A 26420-nucleotide genomic window follows, 5' to 3' on the forward strand; every position below is an offset into this window, starting at 1 on the left:
GTGAAGGCGAAACTCTGAAATAACTCCTTCAATAACATTCATACAGGTATGTTTGTTTGTTTTTAATTACAGCTTTTACAATCATTATCATTATTGTTATCATATTATAATCAATTATCATCACTACTCTCCAATAATATGAATTGAAATCATAACACAATTTGTTGTCCAAAATGTACACATACAAGTAGCATATCTTAAATGTCCATAATTTAAAACATATTTCCTTTGTCAACCTAAAATGAAATTACAGTCAGTCTTAAAACTAAGTATGAAATGAACGTACAGTTTAATACGCACACATACATACTGTACATACATACATACAAACAATAGCAGTTATCATAAAAAATGATAAAAATAAAATACACACATTTTACAAAGTCCTGCTTTCACATCATTTGATGATCGATATCATGACGTTCACTCTAAAATGGTTGAATTTGGCATGCATATTAACACAAATGCTCCGTAACTCAAGTCATTTTCCCCCAGTTTAAACAGGATTTTGTCATAAAGCACTTTGCTAATTGTCTCATTGTCTGTCCTATTCACATTTGTGCATCTCACCTCCGTTATGGCTTAAGAACATACATATCGTCCTCCTTGTGTACTCCTACATTCTGGCCTTAAACCTCCCCCCTAGCCACACCATACTGTATTGTGATGTTACTTGGCGTTGTTGAGTATGTTCTATAATCAATCTAAATCGCAGTCAGACCAACTTAAAGGATGCGTGTTGGACTATTGTTCTCTTGATAGGAACAGGAATGCATTTTCCAGTTTAAAAACTATAAATTCATTGTGTCAATATTGCCGTCTTACACTCAAAAAACCAAAAAAAGGAAAAACAGAAGATGAATTCACGATAGGCATTGGTCACTTTCTACAGGCCACTTTCTACAGAATCAAACAGCATCATGCCACAACTATGGATCGAAAGAGAGAGAGAGAGGAGAGAGAGAGAGAGAGAGAGAGAGAGAGAGAGAGAGAGAGAGAGAGAGAGACTGATGGTAAAACAGACATTCACTCCATTTTTAACATCTTTAAATCATTCACTCTGTATCTTTGATTTTTCGAGACATGTGGCTCGAAGGTTGTTGGTCATCTTCTAGTGTCCTTTTTGTTTCGTTTTTTTGTTTTTTGTTCCTCAGGTTTTTTTTCCTCTAAAATGTGTTTTTCCTTGGGTTGATTTGGGGGCGGGGTTCTATGAAAATATAAGAAAAGACATTTAAAGAGTCATAATGGCACCGTATAGACGTGACTGATGTGGTGTCCGCTCAAGCTATTTTTAGCTATGATCAATCAGAGTGCTTTTCTCACCTGGTGTGCTTATTTATTTCTTTATTTCTTTTTTTTTTAGCAGGAATATGTTCTCACAGACCCCGACTCTGCTCTTGGACCAGAGTTTGCTGACAGGGGAAAAAAAGGTGATTAGTCCTTGTTAAATATACAAGACAAACAGATACAAGTCAGTAAAGCAAAACATTACTGATGTTATTAAAAAAAACGGCACTGCTAAGCTTTAAATTCTGTATTCCAAATATAAACTATTAAGAAACACAGCATCCTAGGGAAACACCGATTTTGCTCTGTTAAGCTAATAAAGCTTACTGTTCCTCAGGAAAAACCAACAACTGGCTATAGTTTCATATTTACTGTAAAGCAAATCATGTTAAACTTCTCATCTACTGCTCTGCATGAAATTAACAGAGATATCCAGTATTTCTTTAAAAAACTGTTTCTTGTTCTTTTTCTTCATAACCAATGAAACTGCTAAATTGTTATTATCACTGTAGGAAGTAGGAGCATTTGCAAGACTTTGTTTATATTTCTGCATAATGCGTTTTTAATATAAAAGTCTTGCATCACCATTCATTGCTTTATATTTTGCAAAGAAAATGGGAAATAGGTGCAGCTGCTGTTTCTCTTCCTTAAGAGCCGTGAAGAAGCCATTCTTAAGAAAGTGAAACAGGGAGTAAGGATGAGATATGTGACACTTTTGGAGTGCTGAATCCAAACTTGAAAATTTTGGTCCAAACCATATCAATGTCTACAGACATCTTTAGTTTCATTGGTTATGAAGAAAAAGAACAGGAAACCGTTTTCTAAAGAAATACTGGATATTTCTGTTAATTTCATCTAAAACATGGAGGCATTTCAGCCAATGGTGTTGGAGCTCTTTTCAAAATAAGAAAAGGATCATCAGATCCACCATGCGATACCATTTGATTGGTAAAAGCATATCTGGGTGGAAAAACACACAAAGGAACATATCGGGCATGGATTGGCCCAGAGACTTTGCCTTTTATGTTTTATTTCCATATATGTTTGCACATGTTTCAGTTATGTTTGGTATGTATAGACTTCATCCATTAGGTGCATCTTTTTTTATTCTTGAATGACTCATAGACCAATGTTAACTGACTTAAACAAACAAAAATTCTCTGAAAAGGGTCAGGTACAAGAGTTCACCTGAAAATGAGTGACAAAGCAGCCAATGTCCAAAGAAAAGCTTCAAAAGTCCATTTTAGAAAAAAAAAAACCCAAGTCTGGCTCTTTGAAATGAAATTATAAAGAAATGAGGGTTGACTCAAGGCTTTTGCACAGCACTGTATTTAAATATAAATATAATCTATCCAGATGGTACATGTAGAGCACCAAAATATCTCTTTGTATAAATCACAAAAAACCTTGTTGTTAGCAAATTTATGCAGGAACTATTTTCTTTTTACTGTCTCTATTTGCCAAACAAAGGAAGCATGCACATAGATAACATGCTCACAGCAAGGTTTGTAGAGTCAGGTTTTTTTGGGGGTTTTTTTGGTGCTTGGAGCAACCAGTTCCATCATAGTTCTGCAGTTAATATCTCCACATCCCAGCAACTCACACCCAAATACTTCAGAATGATAAATAGCAGCAAAAGCCAGAGAAATAAAAGATAGAAACTTGATTTTGGGGTGAACTGTTCCTTTGGGGTTTTTTTAAACAGGAAAAAACTGCTGTGTAATCCCTGATCCTGACAGTATTGTTGTTATCATGCTCAAGTCCTCACCTTCACTCTGGACTTTTCTCAGTGTGACAGACGGGGTCGAGATGGCAGAGGCACGGAAGTTGGCAGGTAATGTTTCTGAGGAATCGGAGGTAACGCCACGGAGGTCTTTCTCCCTAAACATCTTCCTCCATGACGGTGACCGTGTGAATGTTTTTGTGCCGTCCTGTGGAGACAAGGAAATAATGCTAGTGATTCAAAACAACAGCATTCACTGGCCCTTATTCATTATGCATTAGTGGGGTTTAACAAAACAGTATTTGACAAAGCAGTATTTGTTGTGACAATATTCCACAGTTGCACAGTTTTTAGCCCTACAAGCTGTAACTAAGCAATTAGCACCCGTGTAAACACAGCTGAACCACTGTGGCTTGCCAGCAGTTCACTAGCAGTAAAGCCTTCCTTTACAAGGAAAAGCCATGTTTTAGTCTTTCTTTTTAACCCTGAAAGAAATTTATCTTTCATAGCACATTAAACAAAGGGCAAAAAAAATATTTCCTGAAAATATTTCCTGTTGTTGTACCTCATCGGGCCTCCTCTCTGTTCCCATGGAGATGAGATTATTGTACTCTTTCTCTAGGAGCTGTCTTGCCTGAAAGAGACAGACGAAAAGATGTTTCGGGTAATTTTACACCTGTAGATTAAGATAACAGAAGAGCATCTGACATCGCCGGCTGTTGTAGAGCACGTGAGGTAGTCTACCTGTGTGTTCTGATTTGGTATCTGAAGAAGGAGGGCCAGGTCAGTGTAGTCAAAGGTGTCATCCAGTGCCAGCAGGGCCCCATGGACCCCACTTTCTAACAGGTTGTCAGCAAATTCTTTTAGACCGATAGACTGCACCCAGCACATCACTCGCTCATTGGACCACACCATCACATCTGGAGAAACACAAATTCAAAGACAAAGACAAAAACACACCAGTGTGAGTAAACTAATGCTTTGAAATCAAGTTTGGGGCATTATCCAAAGGCCTCACCTTGGTTCTGATGTTGGCTCTCATCCCTCCTCCTCTCCAGCTCCTTTCTATCATAGTTCAAGCGCTTCAAGCACATGATGCCATAGTGAAGGCTCACCCTATAAGTAGTAAGGACAGAGACCTAAGACATGCAGTGGGTGGAAATATGCAGAACATAAAATTAATCCAATAACGTGGGTGTCCTTTCTTTCACCTGTGGAAACTGTCCACCATCTTCAGCTGGCCCCTCAATTCTTTCTTGGTGAGGTGATCGAGCATGCGAGCATCAACCAGCGATTCCATGAAGTAAGAGCGGTACTGGGGTAGACCCAGGCTGGGCAGCCATTCATTTCCCACCCACTCATGGTTCATGTCTCCATAGGCCAGGATCTGGAGAACAAGGTTTATAGACATGAGAGTAAACAAGATGCATAATAAACATGAAAAAAAAATCCTAAAGGTAACATTCTGAATATAAAACAAATTTGTGTGTTTCACTTGAGCTAAATAATGAAACAGGAAAAATTACAATGTGTTTGTATTAACAATATTTAGTGACTTCTTAATTCCTTGGAACAGGGCAGATAAAGTGCAGAGAAAATAGTAGTAAAAGGGAAACCTGAAAGTGTAATAAAAACAAAATCCCCCGCCATGCAGGGTTTTCTCCATTTGTTTCTCCTTCCCGTGGGCTCTATATACACCACACTCGTGTATACACACTGCTGGCCACTCAGCGGTCATGCTAAACATCTCTCTGACACAAATTCTGTATTACTGGGAACAGGAAACAGTATACTTGTAGCCTAAAATGGCAAAAACAATTTGGTCTCACTTTCTAAAAATGCGCCGCTAAAGTGTAACTCATGTCTCAAATAATTAGTTATGTGTTAACTCTAGACCTATGAAAGTAAAGTATTTGTGCTGCTTTTTGTTTTCCTTCACTTTCTGATTATTTAAAGAGAGAGATGAAAAAAAGGCAAAATAAGTGCCAGTCTACAACCTTCAAACCTGGATTTATATAAGCATGTCTCATTAGACACACAGATGCATATTTAAAGACTTCGTTTTAGCTCTTCTTCCCTTTAAGGCTGTGTCTCCTGGTTTCCTGGTAAGCCTTTATTTAAAAATAAATTGCAAATCATGTGATGGCCTGTGGATTCTCAGCAGCTCACCTGATCCCAGCTGAACTCCTTCTGCTCCTTACGGTTCAGGCCGAGCGTACAGAGGAAAGGAGCAGATATTTGCAAAGAGAGGGAAAGGTCACCAGTGAGAGTTTGTGTTTGTAATGAATCAGTGTTGGGACAGAGGAGGAGAGGGAAGGCAAAAGGAGGAAAAGCTTTGTTAGTGAGTGAGAATTAGATGGAAAACACTACATCAAAACTGATTTTTAGGGAACAGCAAGGGAAAGGTGTAGCCAAACATGCCTAATTAAGAGACAAAAAAAAAGAAGAAACCTTATTAACGGGACAGTTTGCTCACGACATAACAAATGTGTCAAATAAATCAATGCAATATAAAAACAGCTTCTCTGCATTTCACATGAAATATAATCTTACTGGTTTGGTGGCAGCAGTGAGAGACTCCATCTCAGCGTGCGTCATCCAAATGTTACTTGTTGACTGTAACGGCAGCGCACAAATTATTAGTTTGTGTCTACCCCCCGTGCCGTGTTTTTTAACTGGGATTTGTACGCAGGCTTACAGAGCGAGTGCTTGCGGGTGCAGATGGACTGGTGAGGGAGACCATTTCCTGAATGGCTAGGCGAAGTTTGAGTCTGTGTAGAGGGTTGCTGATGCCAATCTCCCTCTGGATCTCTGTGTCCGACAGGTTTGCCATGATGGCGCCGCTCTTCACGTTGGCACGACATGCTGCCACATACCACGCTGGCATCCCGACCCACAGCTGGGACAACAGAAAGCAGAAGTGGTGCACAACGAACAGTAACAGTAACATTCTTCAAATAAAGTATGACTTGGTGACAAAAACCTTGTGAGTGAAATACCAAAAAAAATACATCCTATTTCTGAAACGAGCATTTTTAGCTTTTCTCCCCAGCTACCTTCCGTTTAAGCTGGCTTCCTTCTGATTGGTTGCCCTTCACAGACAGAAGGTTTTAATAGCAGTAGAGTAGGGCTGCTTTACCAAGAGTGGAAAAAAAGACTTCTCCAAAGAGACTTCTACCTGTGCATTCACTGACCTCATTATTTAAAGCTTTGGCTTTAAATAATATTATCATCTACCATCATGTATACAATATATATTCCGGTAATGTAATATGTCGGTAATGACAACATACTAAACTTTACATAAACTGGTCCAAATCAGTCTGATGGTTTTATGTCCTGAGGCTCAGAAACGTACCTCAAGCCACGTAACAACAGTCGGGCCATCCCATGAGGCGAAAGGCAGACCCTGACGACATGCCTCCTCTAATAAGTCGTGCCTGGCAAGGAGAGTGGAAAACAGAAGATTAATTTCTTCATATCTCACCTTACCACTGTCTTCTTTTATAAATAGAAAATCAACATGAGAAGTTAAAAACGTTTCAGCCTTGCGGCACCGCATAGGCGTACATTTTTCTGTTTAAATTAATACTAAACTACGAAATGTATTGCTATATCGCATTAGGATCAAAGATGTCGCTACAACATGAGAAGCGTGTGGAAAGATGACTGATCTCACTTCTTTTTGCTGCGGCGATCTTTTTCCACTGTTCCAGTTCCAAGTTTAGCCAGACCTAATGGATCAGCTGAACCCAGGTCATCAGAGGGTGTGGAGGCTGTAAAGATCATAGGTTAAAAATAATAATTACTTCCTGTATTGGTTTCACTGTTGATGATTCTCTCACTGCAAACAGATAAATGTATGACTTGGACATGAGAGACGGCATTTTGAATGACTAGTGTCCAGGCTGTTCACACACCCAGTGAGGCAGATTCACGTCCAGGTGCACCAATCCGTCCTTTTTCCTTTTTGCCAAAGAGACGACCAATAGAGGATTTGATGCTTTTCTTTTTGCTGGCTTTGTGAAGGGAATCCTGGCTAGCTGTGGTGGCACCGTCAGCAGAAAGACTGGACAAACAGAGGGACGGAAAACTGAGTCTACTTCAGGGCTAAATTCAGAGTCAAATATACTGCATGTTAATATTATTCTGAGTACCTGCGAAATTCACGGTGATCATCAAGGCCTGCCCCTGGGTGAGTGTGTGTCATTCGGTCCAACCGTAGGGCTCGAGGAACAGGCGGAGGGGTGGAGTCAATCAGGGCGAGTGCTCTGCATTCTTCACCGTCTTTGTTGTTCTGTAAGGTGGACAAAGTTCAAAAGGTTTATATGGGGAAATTCAGTGTAACTTCACTCATTTGTTGGTATAAAACAGCAGTGAGACAGCACCTGCTTATCGCTCTCCCTGGCAGGTGAATGGGGCAGGCGGGGGGTGGAATGTCCAGAACTGGGTGGTGAGGGTGACGCCAATGTGGACGAGGTGATGGAGGGAGTCATGTAGCCCCTCCCGACACTGTCACGTCCACCCAGTGAAGAGGGTGGAAGAGTTGAGGCATCGAGGGCTACGCTGCTGACCCGACTCTCAATCTCTTCTGCCCTCAGCTCCGTGCTTTCTTTTTCTTCCTGAATCAGCCTTAAAGGAGAAGAGAGAAGAATTTTAACAGTAGGCTAAACAATCCTAGGATCTCACAACACTCTCATCTACACACTGTTGCACACAAAACCTACTTAATCTCTTTGTTAATGGCCTCCAGTTGCTCCTGTAGCATGATGGCCAAAGTCTGTACATCCGTCTGCCCACTGGGAGAGAGCAGCTCCGACCCGAACATAGTCTCCCGATCCTCTTCATCATCAGAGCAGCCTCCCTCCACGCCGCCCTCAAACCCAGGACCCAGCATAGTGCTGCTGTCCCACTCTCCATACTGGAAAATGAGAAAAACAATAGAACGGATAGAGACAATGGTGTCATTCAGAAAATAGCACCATATCACAGTATATGCAGTTGTGGTCAAATGTTTACAAAGGCTTATATATCTTGGTAATCTGGTGCTTTGAATGATTTATTTGAATTGTTCACGTCCCGGTGTGGAATGATTGTGCGGCATGCATCTTTAAAGTCTTTAAAAGCCAAGATTTGGGTGCACAACTTTGAACTGAGTTGGGATTCTTTTCTACACAAAACTATACACATTCCCTACTGATATTTGCTTAAATGTCTCTTAGCAAATTGCACCTTGACCAGACACTTTTGGTTCCCATCGATAAGCTTTTGGCATATTTCTGACTGAATATGTGACTGCTCTTCTTGGCAGAGTTGGTAAAATTCATTTAAATTCCCCCTTCTTCATTATTCCATCCACTTTGTGTATAGTGTTGTTACGCTCAAAAGCCCCCAACCATAGCTCTTGTCATTGTGCCAAATAGCTGAATGTTTATCCTGTCTGGCCATAAAATCTTTCTACAGAACACATTTGGCTTGTCCATGTGGGCAGCTGCAAATTGAAATTGAAATTGAAGATGCCGATTTTAGTCTGTATCCTCTTAGCCCATAGTGATGAAAAACACACTTTAGTATGGAAGTGATGTTGGTTTTAAGGCAGTTCTCAGCTCATAGCAGGCCTTGGTGATTCCTGCATCGTTCCTGAGCATCCTAACCAATTTCCTTTCAACTGAAGGTAACAGTTTGGGTCTTCTTTTAGATCTTGACGAAGTGGTGACAAATCCAAATAACTTAATTTTACATACAGTTGTTTTAACTGATGATCTTGCAACTTTGCAAATGTTTAGTATTGACCCACTAGGCTTCTGGAATATGAAACATTAGTGAGGGTATTTCTACACTTTTAACCCTGCATGGATCAGAGAAAATCCCAAATAAATTCAAACTTTTGCACCCAGTTCTTGTTTCTTTGTACAATCATACCACCCTGGAAAAAAGAACATTTTAAAGAAATCATTCAGAGCACAAAGTTAAGCCTATGATGGCTGTATATAACGTTGCATATATGCACATCATCATTATCTCAGCCTGAGATCGACACCTTGTTACTATCATCTCTAGGAGTCCCCCAACGGCCACGGTGACGCCTGACCACGACCCCACTAGAGGAGCTGCCATAGCCAGCTGGGAGTGAGCCTCCACCCTGAGGGTACCGCAGCTCCGAGGCACTCCCTGGAAGAGATCTTCGAAAAAGGGTGGATGGAAGTGAGCTCACGCTGCCCGCCCTATGATGAGATCCAGAATTCAAATGTTAAGCAGCAGCACTTGAAAACATTTCGTGGGTGAGTGTGCAAACACACAGCACTGTCACACACAAAGATTCCCCCATAAATAAACAAGGAATTTAAAACTAAAAGCTATAAAATTATGAATAAAGCATTTGTTTGTGTATTTATCAGACAGCCCAACAGCCTCCAGGTACAATGTGAACAACTTTACAAAGCAGAGGAGTGTAAACAAATGGTGTACTCAGCATAAGCGCTGTGTTCTTTGGGAGACTTTGAGTATTCATAAATGTAGGGCACGGTGCATAAATACTTTGCCGTGAGGGTTCATGTCAGCTAACCTGGAATAGGACGAGCCTGGCCTTCCTCTCAGCTGATCCAGCTCCAGTTGGACTCGCTCCAGCTCAGCAATCAGCTGCTCCTAAAACAAAGAGGAGAAAACACTTTTAGCATGACGCCAAAGGTTTAAACATCTGTAATAGGTGTAGGGGAAAAAACCAATACAGCATCATATCGTGAAATTTTGCGTGGGGATATTGTATCAATACAACAAATATTAATATTTTATTAAACAAGTCCGAACACTCTGGAAACAATTAAAAAGGGCTTCGATTAAATAGTCTCAAATGAAAAATCACCCAACACTTAGCTTTGATGATTTATCTGCACTATCAGTAACAGACTACATGTAATTACCAAGTTGACCTCATTCATTCTTCTATGGCAGATTTTAGTGACGGTGTTGGTGTTGGCTCACAGCCTCTTTTGGCAGCATAATAACTTAATTGAGATAAGTTATTTAACTATTAAAAAAAAGGTTACTCATCGAAGTATTAGTTATTGCAAACTGTAAAAAAGCACAATAATATCGTATCGTGAGTGAAGTATTGTGATAACATCATATCATGGGGTGTCTCACCTCTAATCTGTAACTACAAAAAATACAAAAGTGAATACCTTATTAGCAAGAAGATCATCTTGGATTTTCTTCATATTGACCAGTTCCTCAGAAAGAGCATTCTAGAAGCAAAGAAAACAAAAAGTATACATATGCATTTTCATGTGGTACAGTGGTTTATACACAATACTCTTCTTTTTCTACCTTCTCTTCTAGTGCTGCCATTCTTTCTTTGAGATGCAGCTGAAGTCTCTCATTGGACTCTGACAGAAGCTTGTCCACAGTGTCTGAGAGGCGTTTGTTGTGTTCGTCATTCATCTTCTCCCTCTGCCTGGCCTGGAATGAAGACACGAAGGAGAGGAGGAATAAAAGCAGAGATAAAATTTAAACTTTATTCAGAATTGAGAATTCACATCAGACTGTGTCTCAGCAGGAAAATATGATTAATGTCACCCTCTGCAGCTCTTGGTTCTTCTCCTCAAGTTGAGCTTCCATTTGCCGTAGTCGCTCCTCAAAGTTTCCGTGACGTTCTTCAGCCTTTTGTGTAAGAACAGAAAGATATTTGCAGATGCTGGTTAAAATATTTGAAATGAGATTCGAATAAAAGCTGGAATATTCTATTCAAAAGAGTTAGTGGTTGATATTGATTGCCCACCTTGTTGAGAGCAGCCACTCTTTGTGCAAGCTGGGCCTCAATCTCAGGTAATGTCTCTGCCCTCTGCAGGGTCTGCTGGAGCTTCTGTTTCGCCTCATCCAGACGCTCCTGTAGCTGCCTGTTCTTTTCTTCACTCTAGACAGTCAAGAAAACATTCATCAGACACAGAAACGTTCGTGACTTTTGTTACCAACACAGCTGGATACTGGCTTGTTTGAGCCAAACTTTACCTGTCTGTGCAGGGACTCCTTGCTCGCCAGCTCATTTTCCAGCTTGTCTTTGATATCATGTAGAGAAGTCGCCTCCCTCTGGGCGCTGAGGTACCTGCAACACAAAGCCGCCATCAAAGAGGAATGCTGCAGCGGTCCTAAATCGAAATACCGTGACATATATGAATGTTTGTGACTGTTTTAAGTTAGCTGGTGCTGAAACAGCACTAATCTGAAACAGGAACTTAGATAGTTTAATGGAGTATTAATTCTAAACAAATGTTAATATAACCCGGTACATCAAATCTAAGGGGTAATACATCCAAACTAATTACTGTTTCTGTCCAAATATTCACTGAATCATTAGTGAATGCAAATGTCATTATGTAAAACTAGCTTAGATGCTATAAAGAGGCGTCACGATGCTTTTGCAACGCATTGCCTGCCAACAGGTGAAACATATGGTCCTTCTGCTATGTGCATCATAGTTTATGCATAAAATTCTGGTCTTCTGGTCTTCAGCTTCTTTCAAGCTACAAATAGATGACAAATAGACAAGATAGCTACAAATAGAAGACTAAAAAAAGAAAAGAAAAGAAAAGAAAAGAATACCTTCGTTCTAGTGTTGTAATCCTCTCCTCCATGTCCTCTCTTTGGCAAAGGGCCTGGTAATATTTCATGAAACAAAATGATATAAATATAAAACTTGCAATATACAAAACACATGAGTGCTTATCACGTAGAAAACTACTGGCCAGGTAAGAGATTTCTACTACGCTTCTTTGAATACGTGCACAGAGCACTCTATTGTTAGACTGCAGGAGTATATTAATATTTATTATGGCATTCATTTCAGCCCAGCATTTCTTTGATATCGGTTAATTTTACTCTCATCCCCCTTTGGAATAATAAATATTAATACATATGCCCGTTGCGTTGTACTCTTGGAACCCTGGGTGCTGTGAGATCTCAGGGTCTTGGCCATGAAGAGACAGACTGGCCCAACAAACCTCTTTCACTTCCCTTTGGAGCTTCTGATTGGCCTCCTCTGACTTCGTCACCTCCCTCCTGGCGGCGGCAAGCTGTTCCTCTATTTCCCCGACCTAACGTGACAACACAAAGGGACCAGAGATGACACAGATTGAACCTACGTGAGCCAGTATTAACCGCCACGGCACTAAGTGTAAACAGACAAGACAGTGACTGATTACAAATGCCAGTTGGGTCCACACGAGACTCTGGGGGTGTAACGTGGTGACGCACAGAACACGCAAAAGGTTTTAAGATGTTTTGAAGGTTAGAGCAAAGCATTACTCATTTTACTCTAAACATTTCTGATCTCTTATGTAAGATTTTGTGCTACGTACAGCTATTAAAATCAAATGGCGTCATATAGCCTACTATATGGGATGAATACGGTGTCTTAAAGCAACTGCAGTAGTGTAACCGGCCACAAGAGGGAAGAGGGTGACCAGGAGAAGTACTGTGATTAGTTATCCTCCTCCTTGGGATATGCTGTGTTGCTGGAATTGCTAGTGAGGAGCTGGCACTGATTTATTACGATAGCCAGGGTGGGTTATATAATAAACCAAACTTACAAACAAAGGGGAGACAGAAATGTAGCTGGGAATTCAAACAGTTTCACCTGCTTTCCTTCAGGCCGTTTGGGATGGGTCAGGCATGTTGTGGATGTGTGGACAATAGTAAATGATTTAATCAGGACTTTGCTAGAAGCTTTTATATTTTATTTTGGATTTTGACAGAGAATTTGTGGGCGTACCGTTTAAGACATGAAACCCAATGCAAACTCTAAAAGCCATTCTCACAAAGTTCGACACAGAGGATCGCAAACACCAACCTGCCGGCACATGAGGGCCAGCCTCTCCCTCAGCTGGGAGAGTTCAGCTCTCTGCCGCTCTATCTCCCCTTCTCTCTGTCTGTCAAGCTCCCCATCTTCCAGTCCAGAGGAAGGACCATTGGGCAGTCGCTGGAATGGTGAGAATAAAGCAGGAAATGAGAGTGATGAAGAAAAAAAAGAGTTAGAATGGGGTTGTTATTGCAGAAAAACGTAAATGAAACTGTAGGTGAGTTAAAAATCACACTGACACACCATGTTACCCAATATCTACTTTCTACTGACTGTCTGGACGCTAACACATACACAAAAACAACTGGAACCAACATGCATAAAACCCTCCCTTACATCTTTCCCGCCGTCCACCCCTTGCTGACGTCTTTTAATTTGGTCTCTTAAAGAGATTACCTGAAAAGAGAGATAAACAGACGATCCAAATAAATGTTCCCTTCACACTGAGCCGCTCGTTAACGTCAAATCACAATCCTGGCACGTTAGACTTTACCTCTTGAGAAGACGCTGCGAGTTGATCTTCTAGCATGGACACCCTCTCAAGGGCCACACGGAGCCTTTCTCGAACCTGCGGGGTGAAGCAATACGAAATGGCATGCAGTAAGTCAACTTGACACCGGGGAATTAATATCAAGATTGTGATTACATTTTTATCACTACCGAATAAGCAAATAAGAGTTCATGAGAGGTCAAAACACACGCATCAGAGATGAAGCTCACCACGGAAGCTACACTGGGAATTTCTGCACACCACACTGCATTTTAATTGAACCCAACTCAGCACTGGGTGTGAGCAATCCTCATGAGACAATCACTAAGGTTGACAGGACTTGATTTATTCACGTCTATCACAGTAAATGATGCTCTAGTGCTAACTCGGGAGAAGACCAGTTCATTATAAGTGGACCTTTATATGATCATCACAGCAAACAACGTCAAAGTAAATTTTCATTGTCATAAAGCAATAATATTTGATTTTATACGGAAACATGTGAGCTAAACCTGCAGCCTGAATGCTACTTTGAGCAGCCAAGTTGTATATATATGTATATCCTGCCTCTCTGTTCTCACATTATACACCAAACACACCCTCACACTTTGGTGGTCTATTTAATCTGGAAAGTCTCCCATCTTTCCCTCTGACATCTCCGTGCTGCTAGTGGGCTCTATTGCCACCTGCCGATTCTGTCCTTTCACCTCCCTTTTTACCTCAAGCATGTTTCTAGTGACTTATGACTTTGAGTTTAATAATCTTTTGGCTCAATTTTTGGTCTGAGCGAGTGAAATCTCTTGCTCTCAGCCTTTCAAACACACCTTTTCATCCAGGGCCTTGTGGTGCTCAAACAGGGATTTGAGGGCCTTGAGGACTTCCACCTCACTGGAGACCCCTGCAGGGGACTGGGCTTGTCTCTTCACCACCGTCATCCTCAAACTGCGCTCATGGCGAGACACAAGACACTCCAGGTGTTCCAGCAACAACTGAACGATTGAGTGGGTTAATTGGGAGAAGGATGGAGAGAGAGAGAGGTAAGAAAGGCAATTTGAAGGAAAAAGCTCATACAAAATGAGCAGGAATTAGAGACAGGAGCAGAGATTACAGGGTAACTGCCGGGATCATGAAAAAAGAGAGTAGGCTCAGGGGCGGCACAGAGCAGTGAGGGTTTTAAGAGTGACGAGAAACGTTCAGCACAGCAAAAAAAGACATAATGAAAGCAGATATGGACAATGAAAAGGGGCCATGAAGAGAAAAGAGAGCGTGGATTAGGAAAAAAAAGAAGATCAAGAGAAGGAAAAACAAACAGAAGCAAATGAAACAGTGTGACACCCACACAACCACAATGGGTGAGGAAGATAACACAGAGCCTGTTACAGTGCTAATAAGCAAAATGGCTGCTAAACATCTTACACGTGTGTTGTTTCTTTCTGCCTTCAGCTCAGCGATCTCCTCCTCCCTCTCTAGAAGCTGCTCCCGGCAAACGTTCAGCTCTTTAGTCAACACAGCAAACTCCTGTGGAACACACAAGCTGCGTTCAGAGGCAAGAAAACAAACTACACAAACGTATGGCTTTAATAGATTAAGTGGTCTCGGCACAGGCAGTTCAGCTGCAGTGAGTTTTGATCTAGGCGAGACACGAGCATGCACACACACAGCAAATGCACACATAGTGCTAAAAATATACAGAACCAAAGGCTTACAGTTACACACTCTGTGAAACACCTGAGACCAGCAATGTAGGAGGACAAACATGATGTAAACCTACATAATAATCATGTAAATCAATGACACACTTTCCACCACCGCTCTCATCGTGCTCATCCTCCTCTGTGAACTCGCATTCATGCATGGATTACATCACGCTGTTACACAATGACTCGGCTCTGGAATGCACAGGAGAGACCCCCCAAAACACAGCATTGATATGTCATTTACAGCACCACTGGGAATGCGCTCGCAACTCCTTCATGGTGCTGAAAGTGAGCCCGAAAAGGAGAGGTAGTACTACACGATTTCTGCACAGTGAGAAAAACTCATAGGATCGACGGTAAAAGATTTTTTTATTTCCATAAAACGCATCTAAGGCCTTAGAAGCTGCTTTTAAGAGTGACAGTGTGCAGATGTTTAGGGTTAGGATTCACAAACACTTAAAGGTAGGCATATGAAACTGGTTTGTGTTTACAAGGGGGGAAAGAGAAAGAGCCAAAGAGAAATCTATACAGATGGTGACACAGCGTGTTTATTGGCTCTTGGCCTTATGGGATTGTTTCTTGTTTGGATAGGGGTCAGCTTCGCAGTTGGCTCTCCTTGTCCCCTTGTCGTTTCATTTCTATTTCATCTCACTCTATCTTTACAGGCTACGGCCTCCATTTGTTTGAATAAATTTGAATTCCTGGTCTACAGTGCACGTGGCCCTATGTCGCGGAGAAATTACACATTGTCTTATAATTCATGCTGCACTCACATGAACACATGTACATTCGAATTCCATCCAACAATATGGCTCTTACATTAATACTTAACCTTGTTTCCGAGGTGTTCAAGGCCATAACTGCTTATTATTATAACCAGTAAATTAATTTATGGAAAAACTGATATGCTGAGAAAACAAAGAAACACATTTCAACATCCATATAGTGGACATGTAGGAGGATGTATATGATATTAAACTAGGTTTATTATGGAAATTTAAGGGGAAAATGTGTGGTATTTTTGTTCAAAATAAGCAAACTATAATAAGCTATCAAAATAGTTGGAGAGCATATGTAGATTGTATGATGTTCTAGACGAGTGTTAGAGCCTAATACTAAGGAGACACGTAAAACTGCCTGCTATAAATAAGTATTGTGTTAAACTGCGTGGTCAGTATATGGTGTTGTATACATACTGTACATTAATCACTTTCTTTAGTTTGGGTTGCTGCGGCACCTTTTTGTTATCTACACACACTCTTTGACTTCCTACTCACTCTGGACTACTTTTGGACACCAAACTGAACCGTGAGTAACTCAGTGGATTAACTTAACATCAGTAACCCTAAATGTTTGGAAGAAAGCCATTACAACAGTCAAGTCAGAAATGGACTTTATCAAAAAGGCATAAAAAGGAATCTGACTGAATTAAAAAAAATATTATTATTATTATTATTATTTGTCCTGACACACCTTGTATATTAGTGGCTAGAGGGGTCACGTGTACATTAAATTCTACATACTATAATTACAATACATTCAGCTTTAGATGAGGAGAAAGGAGAGATTGAGTTTTTTTTAATAATGGTAGGATAAAACTTGTAAATTCCAGTTAATATCAATAAGCAATTTTATCAGGCAAGCTCAGAGAATTCCAATAAATTACATTTTTATTGAAGTTCAGATAAGGCCCAAGCACATATTATCTTCCACTCTCATTAATCACCCACTAACGATATGATTAACAAACATAATAAAACCTGGTTACACAACGAAGGGGAAATTTGCAGATGCAACTTGGACTTGACAGCCAGACGAGCGTCAACCTACAGCATTTACTAGAAACAGAATTAGTGAAGACTCTAAGCATGCAGTGGGGGAAGTGTCTAATGTCCTGTTCTAGCTGGAGCTGAGTGTCTCTCTCTCTCCACGAGGCATCACTGCAAAGGCTTACTGTCTCATGAGCTCGCTTCATGATGACACACTCATAAATGCAGACTCATATGTAACTCAGTTCTGATAACGCAGAGAATAAGCAAAAGTTACCTTACAGGCAGAAATGTTCCATAAAACACTTGCATCAGGAAAACACACCCAAACGTTGTAACCCACGTACACAAGCACAGTGTAAATATATACGTGTACAGATTTACCTGTGGCAGAGCAATTGATAGCTGCCTCTGAAGCGACTCCTTTTCATGGCCAAGCTCACGGAGGCGGAGCTGAGCTGTACCCAGGCTCTCCTGCGTCTCCCTCAGGTTCTCCAGCAGCCTTTCCCTTTCTGTCAGCATGTTGACCATTAGAGACTCCAAGTTCCCTGTGCTGCCTCCTTCATCTCCTCCACCTCTGGGCTCCCTGCCACTGAATCCTCCTCCACCCATTGCTCCTCCTGGGCCTCCGATTCCCGCGCTGGCGGGTGAGGTGGGGCCTCCACCGGTGCCACTTCGCCCATCTTCGGATATGGTGGGCATCACCTCGCACATCATCATGAGACCGTGTCGTGTGTGTCAAGTAATAAAAGAGAACTAAATGGGGGATTGTACGTGCAAAACGCCTGTTGTCGTGCCTTGGGTTTTGTTAAGCTTCAGCCAAAAGTTTGATGTACAAAATATAAATCTTTACATTTTTTTTTTCCAAAAATATTATTCTTTTGGTTTATGTCTACTCCTACATCTTCCTGTGTTTATTGCCTTTTTTAAACTGTTTTCTCCTGCACTTACTTTTGTATGTCTTTGCTCACTAGACTTGCATCACTCAGTCCCAACCTGCATGGCAAATGATTAGAAGGCTTATGTGTTCCCCTGTTATATAAGAGGGACTGCAGGAAAGTCGTTCTGTGGGTGGCTGTAGGATTGGCTGAGGGTGAAGAAGGGAAGGGGTAATGGGAAAGGAAGGGACAAAGGAGGACCAATGCACCTAAATTGTGTCCACAAGGCAGGGCTCCTCAAAGCGTCGTTGGTAAGAGCTGAAAAATCAAAGCACACATTGTATTAGATCTCACACAATAAATTCCACTGTGAGTATAACAACTGTGAAAGTACTGTACAAGCATGAGCTGGTAGTTTGCGACAACAAGACTAATGAAAATGTGAGGAACGATGACAATGAAGCCAACTGCTGATTTGTAATTAGCATTTCTGACAAAATGACAAACAGGTTGACCTAATATGTAATAATGCAATGGCAGCTCCAATGAAATGAACAGAATCTGAATACAATTCACACTGATTCATGGACCATGAGAAATGAGTGAAAATTTAAACTAATGCTGTTCAACTCAGTCATAGTCCACAAAACATAGACTCTGACTTTAAAAGGTAACTGAAACAATAATTCAATACTTTGGAAAACACCAAGAGTTCTAATTACAGCAACAGTCACCTCAAGGTGCTTTATATTGTATGGTGAAGACGTAATACAGAGCAATCAGAAGAAGCCCTATGAGGAAGTGCTTGGCGACAGTGGTAAGGAAAAACTCCCTTTGAACAGGAAGAAACCTCCATTATACAATGCGTGACAGTCATCTGTCACGACAAGTTCGGGGTTATAACGCACTATAATATGAAAAGACTGATGTCACTTTCATATCTATTTGTGAAATACAGTGTAAAGTACCAGCTAGAAATTAGCTAGCTAAGTCATAAACTAGGTTATGGTGTAAAAACAAAAACACCCAAGGAGGGTGGAAACTCAGAGAGTTGCATATGTTTTTTTCTCTGAGTTCCTTTCTGAAGACTCAAAAATATAGGGAGGGATATATTTAAATCTGATTTGCTAACATCTGCAAAACTCAGTTTACTGTTACTTGTGCTAATACTCCACCCCAACAAAAGCATCTTATTTTTTGTGCTTGACATTGAAAATTACTGACTGTGCCTGTGTTTAGAAAACGCACACCTTTTTGCACATCAACTGAAAAACTAGATACACCTATGAGCCCTATTTGGGGATTGTGCTAGCACACTGTTTTGTCCCATTTAGTAAATCTGCCCCAAAGACTGAAATAGTTGCCTCTGGCTTGATTCAACGTTTCCAAAATCTACCACAGTGAATCACGTTGAACTGTGGATACATGGGTTTTTACCTTCAGGTGGAACAGTGTTAGCTTTTATGCTAAAATGCTGCATTAGCATTATGATGCACTAGCGTTATATTGTTACGGACAGATAAGAGAGTGGCATCAGTCTACTTTTCAAACTTTAGCTACAAAAGCAAACAAGAGTGTTTGCTTTTTGTGATATGAGCACAACTCATAACTGTATCTAATATTTCTTATTCTGATTTGGGCCACTTCCATTCACGTGATTCTTGTTTTATGGTGAGCTTAACTTTTTAGTGAGAAATCTAAGAGTCATTTAGCTCTGCTAAGCATGCAGTTGAGCTTTGGACCAGTTCATACTGGAATCTGATCTTGGCCACAAGAAAAAGAAATGAACAAAACATTCAAATATGTTAGTGAAGTTAAAGCATTAAGGTAATCTTGAAATTTAGGAAAAATCAAAACAAGTTTTAATTTTTTTTTACATTTCAAAGCTTTTTTTTGAGAAGTTGAAAATAGAAAGCAGCTGAATTTCTTTTGGTTCAACTGCCTTCTTTTTTCATGACCTGGATGGACTGAGAATGTAAGGCTTTTCTAAAACAAGGCAGTTAAGTATGAAGAAGTGAGCTCACTGCACTGGTTTTCTTTTAATCAGCTGCATATCTTAAATTACCCTTTTTTTAAATTACCAAATGAGGCCTGTGTCTGATCCTGCAAACAGTGGGCCAAAATCATACAGTTCCAAGCAATCAGCATTATTATTTTGTCTCGAGTCTGCTTTCTACAAATATTTTTTATTGTCTTATCTGGAGTACTTAAGGGCTCGCACTTTATACTTTCGAGTGGTTTGGACTCATGTGGTGAACTACACATAATTCTTTTTTATCAGTGAGACTGAAAAAAAACAAAACAGGAAGTGCAATGAAGAATTTCAGAGTTCAGCAAAAATAATCTTTTTTGTAATTCAACCATATTTAGGCCACAGGGCTCAGCACCAGTGATAATAACTCAGTTAGTGGTCTCTTCGGTGATAAAGGGGACAGCATAATAAATTAAAATGGGGGATTGATAAAAATCTATCAATCTATAAAAACCTTTGGTGTTTAGCATTAAATACCCCCACTATGTATTTAGGACAGCCCTAAATTTGAATTTAAAAAATCAAAAATAAAAGGTATATAGTTGCTGGAAAAATGAATCAGCTGGTGTTCATCCACAGTGTGAATCAGCTGGTGAAAAAAGACTGGTGTTAAAAAAATTCAGCTCCTAAAACATTTTTAGTTTATGTAATTGTACATTTTAATAATTGTGCAATGTTACTTAAATTTGGAGTATTCAGAGGATCTCCATATAATCCTAATACCGGATAAGTACTCAAACAGCTTTAAACAGTATGTGAACAAAATTACTGGTCCACTTACACCTACAGGAGCTATTTAGCCATGGAAACCAACACTGTGAAGCTCCAAGCAAGCAGCTTGTTTTTGCTGATGTTTATGGATTTAAACTCTGCTGTTACTGATTCAGCCGCATGCTGACGACTTTTACACACTTTGGACCTCAAAACTCACCGACCCCACTCTGTAGTTTTATGTGGTCTGTCATTTTGTGGCTGACTTGTTAATTCACTGACCTCTTTAAACAACCTATTCTTGATTGACAACCCAATTTTGTAAAGGGAGATTACATGTCAAATGCTTTATTTAATTCACCTGTGGAAATGGGACTAGAAATTACTGGAACTATTTGTATTCAAAACGTTTCAGCCTAAAGAATTTGGGTATTTATGATGTGATATCATGAAACAACAACTTAGAAACAACACTGACAACCAAAACTGATTAAAATGATATAAAACCTCACAGTAAAAGCCTTTTGGCGGTATTACAGTATGTTAAGAAGGGCGTCTTAAATATGCTCAGATGCCATATTGTGCACTTAAAGCACTTTATACACATCAATCTTAAAGGCAGTGTAAATGAGTGTATTAAGGGGCAGCACTGTATGTATTTACAGAATATTGGAGGTTGAATGGGGCGGTGGGGACTGAGGCAACATGGTCCAGATTTTCCTGTAAAATCAGTGCTTATCGTTGTTATATGGGCATCCAGGAACCACAAATGGGGTAGCTGTTGGTTGGTAATTTAAGGTCTGTTACAGCTCTGAATTAGCTTCTCATGCTGGTGAGCTGGCTAGAGCACTTGGCAATATTGCTGTGTGTCCCACTAAAAAACAGCTTACTTCCTTTCCTGCTCCGCTGGTGGATAATTAAGACGCAAGACTGACCTGGCATCGCCTGCATATCCTTAAAATACAGTTCAAAATAAAAATCTGATTCAGGAACAGCTTTGAACTTCTTTGACAGATTAATAGCTGCAGTCTGATGACCACATACACAAAAATAAACCATATCAAGACCGCAGTGTGCGTTCCATATTAAGAAAGGGTGAGATTTTAGGTAAGGCCTTTCAACACAGACACAGGAAATAATAAGGTGATAATCTGCTTCATAGTGGGAAAACTTCTTTAGGTGTGTAATTCTCTGATACAAAAAATGTCACTGAATATCTAATAGCCTCTGGGGTTACAAAATGATACTGACGCCAATCATTCACAACCACATGTTAAAATTCAAAACTTTACAGCATAAATTAACATCCTTAAACTTTGCTGTAAAAATACATTTAATTTCCAGCTAGTTCCCCTTTTTGTGGTAACTAACGCTGCTCACTTTCACCATCACACACCATAATTTGGATCTAATCTATTTTAGCTACAAAACTTGCCATCTCTCTCTCTCTCTCTCTCTGACACATCAGTAACACTGCTGCCCTGCATGGGTGACTGCTGGTTCACCCCCTCCACCACCTCAGCATCCACCTATAGACTACAGGGAGAGAGATTTACTTATCACTCCGATTTCTATGTGCATCATATTTATGCAAAGGAATGAGTTCATAGCCAAGATGCCAAACTAGGCTCTCCTGCTTTAATAAATAAATTAGACCCTGAATGATATATTTTTAAAACTAAGACCAATATCTGATTACTTAAAAATCTAATTTGTATGGCGGTATTTTTTTTCTTTCATTCGCAAAAAGCATAAACTTAGCATTTTTATGTGTCATTATTAGTTATTTATGAGTCTGTTTTACTGCTACAACAACTCGTTGTTGTACTCGTTCACCCGCTGCTTGATCCTGCATGGGTCAGCTGGTTTTTCTGTGGTTCCAAACATGTGTCTGAGGTGGACAAACTATGTGCCATCAACACCTATAATATGGCTGAAAAGTGTTTCTCCTCTTTACTTTTTAAATTTTGATTTATGAGTCGTTATAAAGATAAAGATACATCAGCAATAGGTTATATACTGGGAGCAGCGGAGCCGGTAAATCAGCTGGGTTCTAAAATCAGTCAGTTCAAACATGAGTTGTCTGACTGAACAGTATGAGGAGAAAGAAAATTGCATTAGGTCTTAATTATTAAGGGCTTATTTAGGGCATGACCCCTATGACTGACAGCTTATCACTGCATGTTAGGATTTTACAATCCAGTGGTTGACACGACGGTGGCTGTTATTTACAGCCTATCCTTAGCACTAAGACAGCTGATGATGAGGCTCAGTATGGATCAGAGATAAAGTATGTCTGTTAATTAAGCCATTAATGTTTATACTTATTTCCTTGGATTAGGTGTTTTTAAAAAAAATCGTTGATATCATTGTTGTTGTGAAATTTAATAATGCACCATTTTGTTTGGATTAGAAAGTATTCATCTTTTTTACATTAAAAAGGACCAAATATATTTGTCAAAATGTACTATATGAACTGAAAACCCTTTGGTGATGGTGCCTCTGGCTTGGGTGTATGAATCAGGTCCATTACATAGCTTAGTGAAAATATGCTGTTCATGAAATTGCACCAAGACCCTCAAATGTTTGCTCAGACTTTTCCCCGAGTGGTTCCTTCAAACCAGCAATGTAACATAAACAACAGCTTCTGGCAGTTACTCTGTGTTCCAAACTACCCAAAACATACACTGAGGCGCACAGAAAGGCCACTGCTAAGGACAGAATTAAACTTTCATCCACGCTGGCTGGTATAACCCATCCTAACAAGCACCTTTGCATTAGTTCAGAAAGGGCTAAAGTAAATACTTCAGCCATACTAGTCAATGCACAGGTCACATTAACATTTCTCTGAATTCCTACAGTGTCATATGATGAGTCTGTTGTGGAAAAACGGCAATAAAAGCTGGAGTCCTGATTCAGTGCAGGCATAACATAACTGTGCAGCCTGCAGTTTTGACTGAAGCGTCAGCTGTGAGGTCACTGGGCTTCAGGATCTGTCTTTATGAGCATGTGCAGAAGAGACAAAACAAGAGAGACTGCTGTAGGATAGTTATCATGCCACAAGCTTTAGCAGCATAGTAGCATTACTTAGACCTTTTCTCTTTTCTCCTTATTGCTGTAGAAATATGAAAAGCAGATAGAAAACAATGAGCTGGTGGCAACATTTCCCTAAAATGTATCCGCTTCATTGGTGTAAAGGGTGAGCTCAGGCACAGTGTCACTACTGAAGTCTCAGCTGAAGTCTTACCACACTGAAACGAATGTACTTGCGAGAATGTGATTGCCCACACCAGCATCATCATCATCATCATCATCATCATCACAAGTGATAAACAGTCACACTGAATTCTGATGGGTTCCCTTCTCTGGCTTGGACAGACTGGCTTTACAGTATGTGATTACTAGATGACCAGTTAGGACAAGGCCCCTAATTAGGCGTGGTATCGTGTTACTAAATATTCCCTGTCTCCACAAAAAGAAAAAAGAAAAAATGGGCAAAGAAAAACTGTGTGCTCTGAGTGTGTGTTTGTGGGAGGGAGGGAGGAAGAGAGAGAGGGGGCGATAGAGCTGCAAAAACAGCTCTCTTCCACCAGACACTGGGGCGGGGAGAGGGGTTTGCAGGCTCCCACAGCCGCCAACAATGAGAAACTGAAGAATGAGGGGCTCTGCAGCCGGTTTTACATCCTCTTAAATGTTAAATCACATTCACGGCCAAGAATGCATGCATGCCCAGTGAATTATTTGCATTTCCATTAAAAGCAGAGCATAGCCACTAATAATGGACGCATACCCCACTCTTCCCCCTTTAACGGTACCCCTGGGCAAGAGACGCATCACTGGAATCGATAAATGATTGTCGGCAGCTTGGGTGGAGGAATGGAAACACCGGGATCCGAACCAGCATGCTTTCATTTGCAGTGGCATTCACACTGCACACCAGGCTAAAGGGGGAAACTGACAGGTCGACCAAGCTGTAGCCAGCCTGCACCTCCATTTCTGAATGTATGCAGGAAAGACCATCTGATGATGGGCGCACGAACGCACACGCGCACATCTACATTCTTATAGTAAAAAAAAGGGCAGTTGTGTATTGCAGCTCTCAGATCTGTCACTTCGGCTGTTAAAATGGCCATCAAAGCAGATTGGGAGGAAGATAAATCCATGCCTGCTCCACAGAGATCCTGGTCGACTAAAACTGTGGACTATGTCCCCCTACCAAATAAATAAATAAATACTCAATGCACATTTTCAGACCAATTTTTTTCTCAACCATTATGGAGTTATAAAGCCATAAGGCAGTGAGAGGAGCTGGGTGGTTTGACTAAAAAGCTCCCAACGGCAAAGAGCTTAGTTGCAGCCATGATTAATTACAAGCAAAACATAGCAGGCCAATATACAGTGGCATCTTATCATCTTATGAGGACCCCATCTCGCTCTCTCTCCCTCGCAAGTAGCTATCGCCTCACCTAACTGTATGCAAACGGGAGCGAGCAAGCGCGCCCTAAATAAATCTTGGCGTGTGCTGCCAACACACCTGTCAATGCCCGACAGCGACATACCGCGTTGCATAGTCTATCTAATAACTGCCCGTGCTTTTAGCAAATACAACCATGCCCCCCACCCCCAACCAGCACACACGCAAACAAACGCACACTCACACACAAACACATGTAAAGCACCCCCTTTCGATCCGTGACAACACAATGCAAGGCATCCTACTTGTTATCACACGCTTGCACGCGCGCACTGCATCCACCGATATATTAGTACATGCATGCCTTTTTCTCCCCTCTCCTCTTCTGCGTCTTTCGACGAACACTGTTATCCCTCTCAGTTGAAATTGGGTTGCGATGGGGCGGTGTGAAGTTCCATCCTTACCACAGTCATCAGGGGGGAGCCTGTAGTGTCCATGTTTGATGTTAAATATTCCTTAGATCCATCCCCCGCGGATCCCGCCTCGGCGTGCGTGCCCTCACCCAGAGCCGAAATAAAGCTTAGTGTATGTTTTATTATTATTATTATTATTATTTCCTTTCCCCCGTCTCTCCCTGCCCACATGTAGCTAAGCAGCGAGGAAGGGGACGCGGAGAGAGACGATACGCCACCTTACCACAGACCCCCCCTTCTGTCGGATTGGAAGGTAATGGGTCTTAAAGAAACATTCTCTCAGCATTCTCCGCATCTCTCTGATTTACGCGCGCGCCACGCACTCACGCGCACTCCCGGGCCGGCCACACACCTGATTAATTATACAGTGTGTATGTATATCAGAGAAGAGCAAATAACCAGCTGACATTTTTCTTGACACTAGCGAATTCTGCCCGTGTTTCTGGGCTGCAGTCTGCCCACAGAGTCACCAGTTAAATAGAAGGCAGTTATATATATGCATATAAATGATTCTGCAAAAGCAAGCTGTGGGATGTCCAACTTCAGCTCATTAGAAAAAGTCACGTGAATGTTTAACATATATCTCAAAACTATGTGTTGCTAACTGTTAAATATGTCTGCATATGCTGTGATTGTTATGGAAGAAGCCTCTAAAAGTCACAATTATGTCTATATTATGCACCACCTTTTTTCACTTTATGCTGCAAACACACAATAAATACTGTAGCCTATATCAGAACTTACTGGTTCCTCCTTTAAATGTATTCAGGACTGCATTTAACAGCCTGTAATGGTGTCTGGAATGCATGCCAATGATATTTAATGACTGCAGGAATATGTTTAAAGTGAATAGCCCTGTTAGAAACAAGCTATATTTACGATTACTGTTCCTAATTTACCATTTACACCAAATTAATTCACCAGCCCATACATAGTGTGTATGCTCACTGTTATTAGTATGCGTGCTGATATTGATATCACATTTGTAAACAGATCAGTGGGTCTCTCTCTCAGTGTATGTCTGCATGTGTGTGTATATGTGTGTGGCTCAGTAAACATAAGGTGGTGCTGTCTTTAAGAGAGAGAGCCTGGG

At 40.7% G+C, this 26420-nt stretch overlaps 1 protein-coding gene across 4 annotated transcripts; it reads right to left on the reverse strand.

Annotated features, from left to right (window-relative positions):
- Positions 1 to 47: 47 nt before the first annotated feature.
- Positions 48 to 25589, reverse strand: LOC113019252 (liprin-alpha-3-like). Of its 4 annotated transcripts, none has more exons than XM_026162827.2 (32): positions 25319 to 25579; positions 17204 to 18015; positions 14770 to 14871; positions 14178 to 14342; positions 13357 to 13431; positions 13200 to 13259; positions 12855 to 12983; positions 12007 to 12099; positions 11609 to 11661; positions 11018 to 11111; positions 10788 to 10922; positions 10586 to 10669; positions 10337 to 10468; positions 10192 to 10254; positions 9576 to 9655; positions 9051 to 9234; positions 7738 to 7931; positions 7399 to 7642; positions 7168 to 7307; positions 6931 to 7079; positions 6690 to 6786; positions 6369 to 6450; positions 5709 to 5909; positions 5564 to 5626; positions 5180 to 5206; positions 4222 to 4397; positions 4029 to 4126; positions 3755 to 3930; positions 3576 to 3644; positions 3056 to 3218; positions 1324 to 1412; positions 48 to 1207 (listed from the first exon to the last, which is right to left on the reverse strand). In XM_026162827.2, the coding sequence occupies exons 2-31, from the start codon at positions 17537 to 17539 to the stop codon at positions 1360 to 1362; spliced, it is 3717 nt and encodes a 1238-aa protein (XP_026018612.1). In that variant the 5' UTR covers positions 17540 to 18015; positions 25319 to 25579; the 3' UTR covers positions 48 to 1207; positions 1324 to 1359. The 4 variants fall into 4 exon arrangements, with proteins under 4 accessions (XP_026018612.1, XP_080161635.1, XP_080161636.1 ...); XM_080305509.1 differs by having other exon boundaries at positions 25219 to 25579; XM_080305510.1 differs by lacking the exon at positions 13200 to 13259 and having other exon boundaries at positions 25219 to 25579.
- Positions 25590 to 26420: the final 831 nt, after the last annotated feature.

This window comes from Astatotilapia calliptera, chromosome 8 (genome assembly GCF_964374335.1).
Source record: "Astatotilapia calliptera chromosome 8, fAstCal68.1, whole genome shotgun sequence".
NCBI classification, from domain to species: Eukaryota; Metazoa; Chordata; class Actinopteri; order Cichliformes; family Cichlidae; genus Astatotilapia; species Astatotilapia calliptera.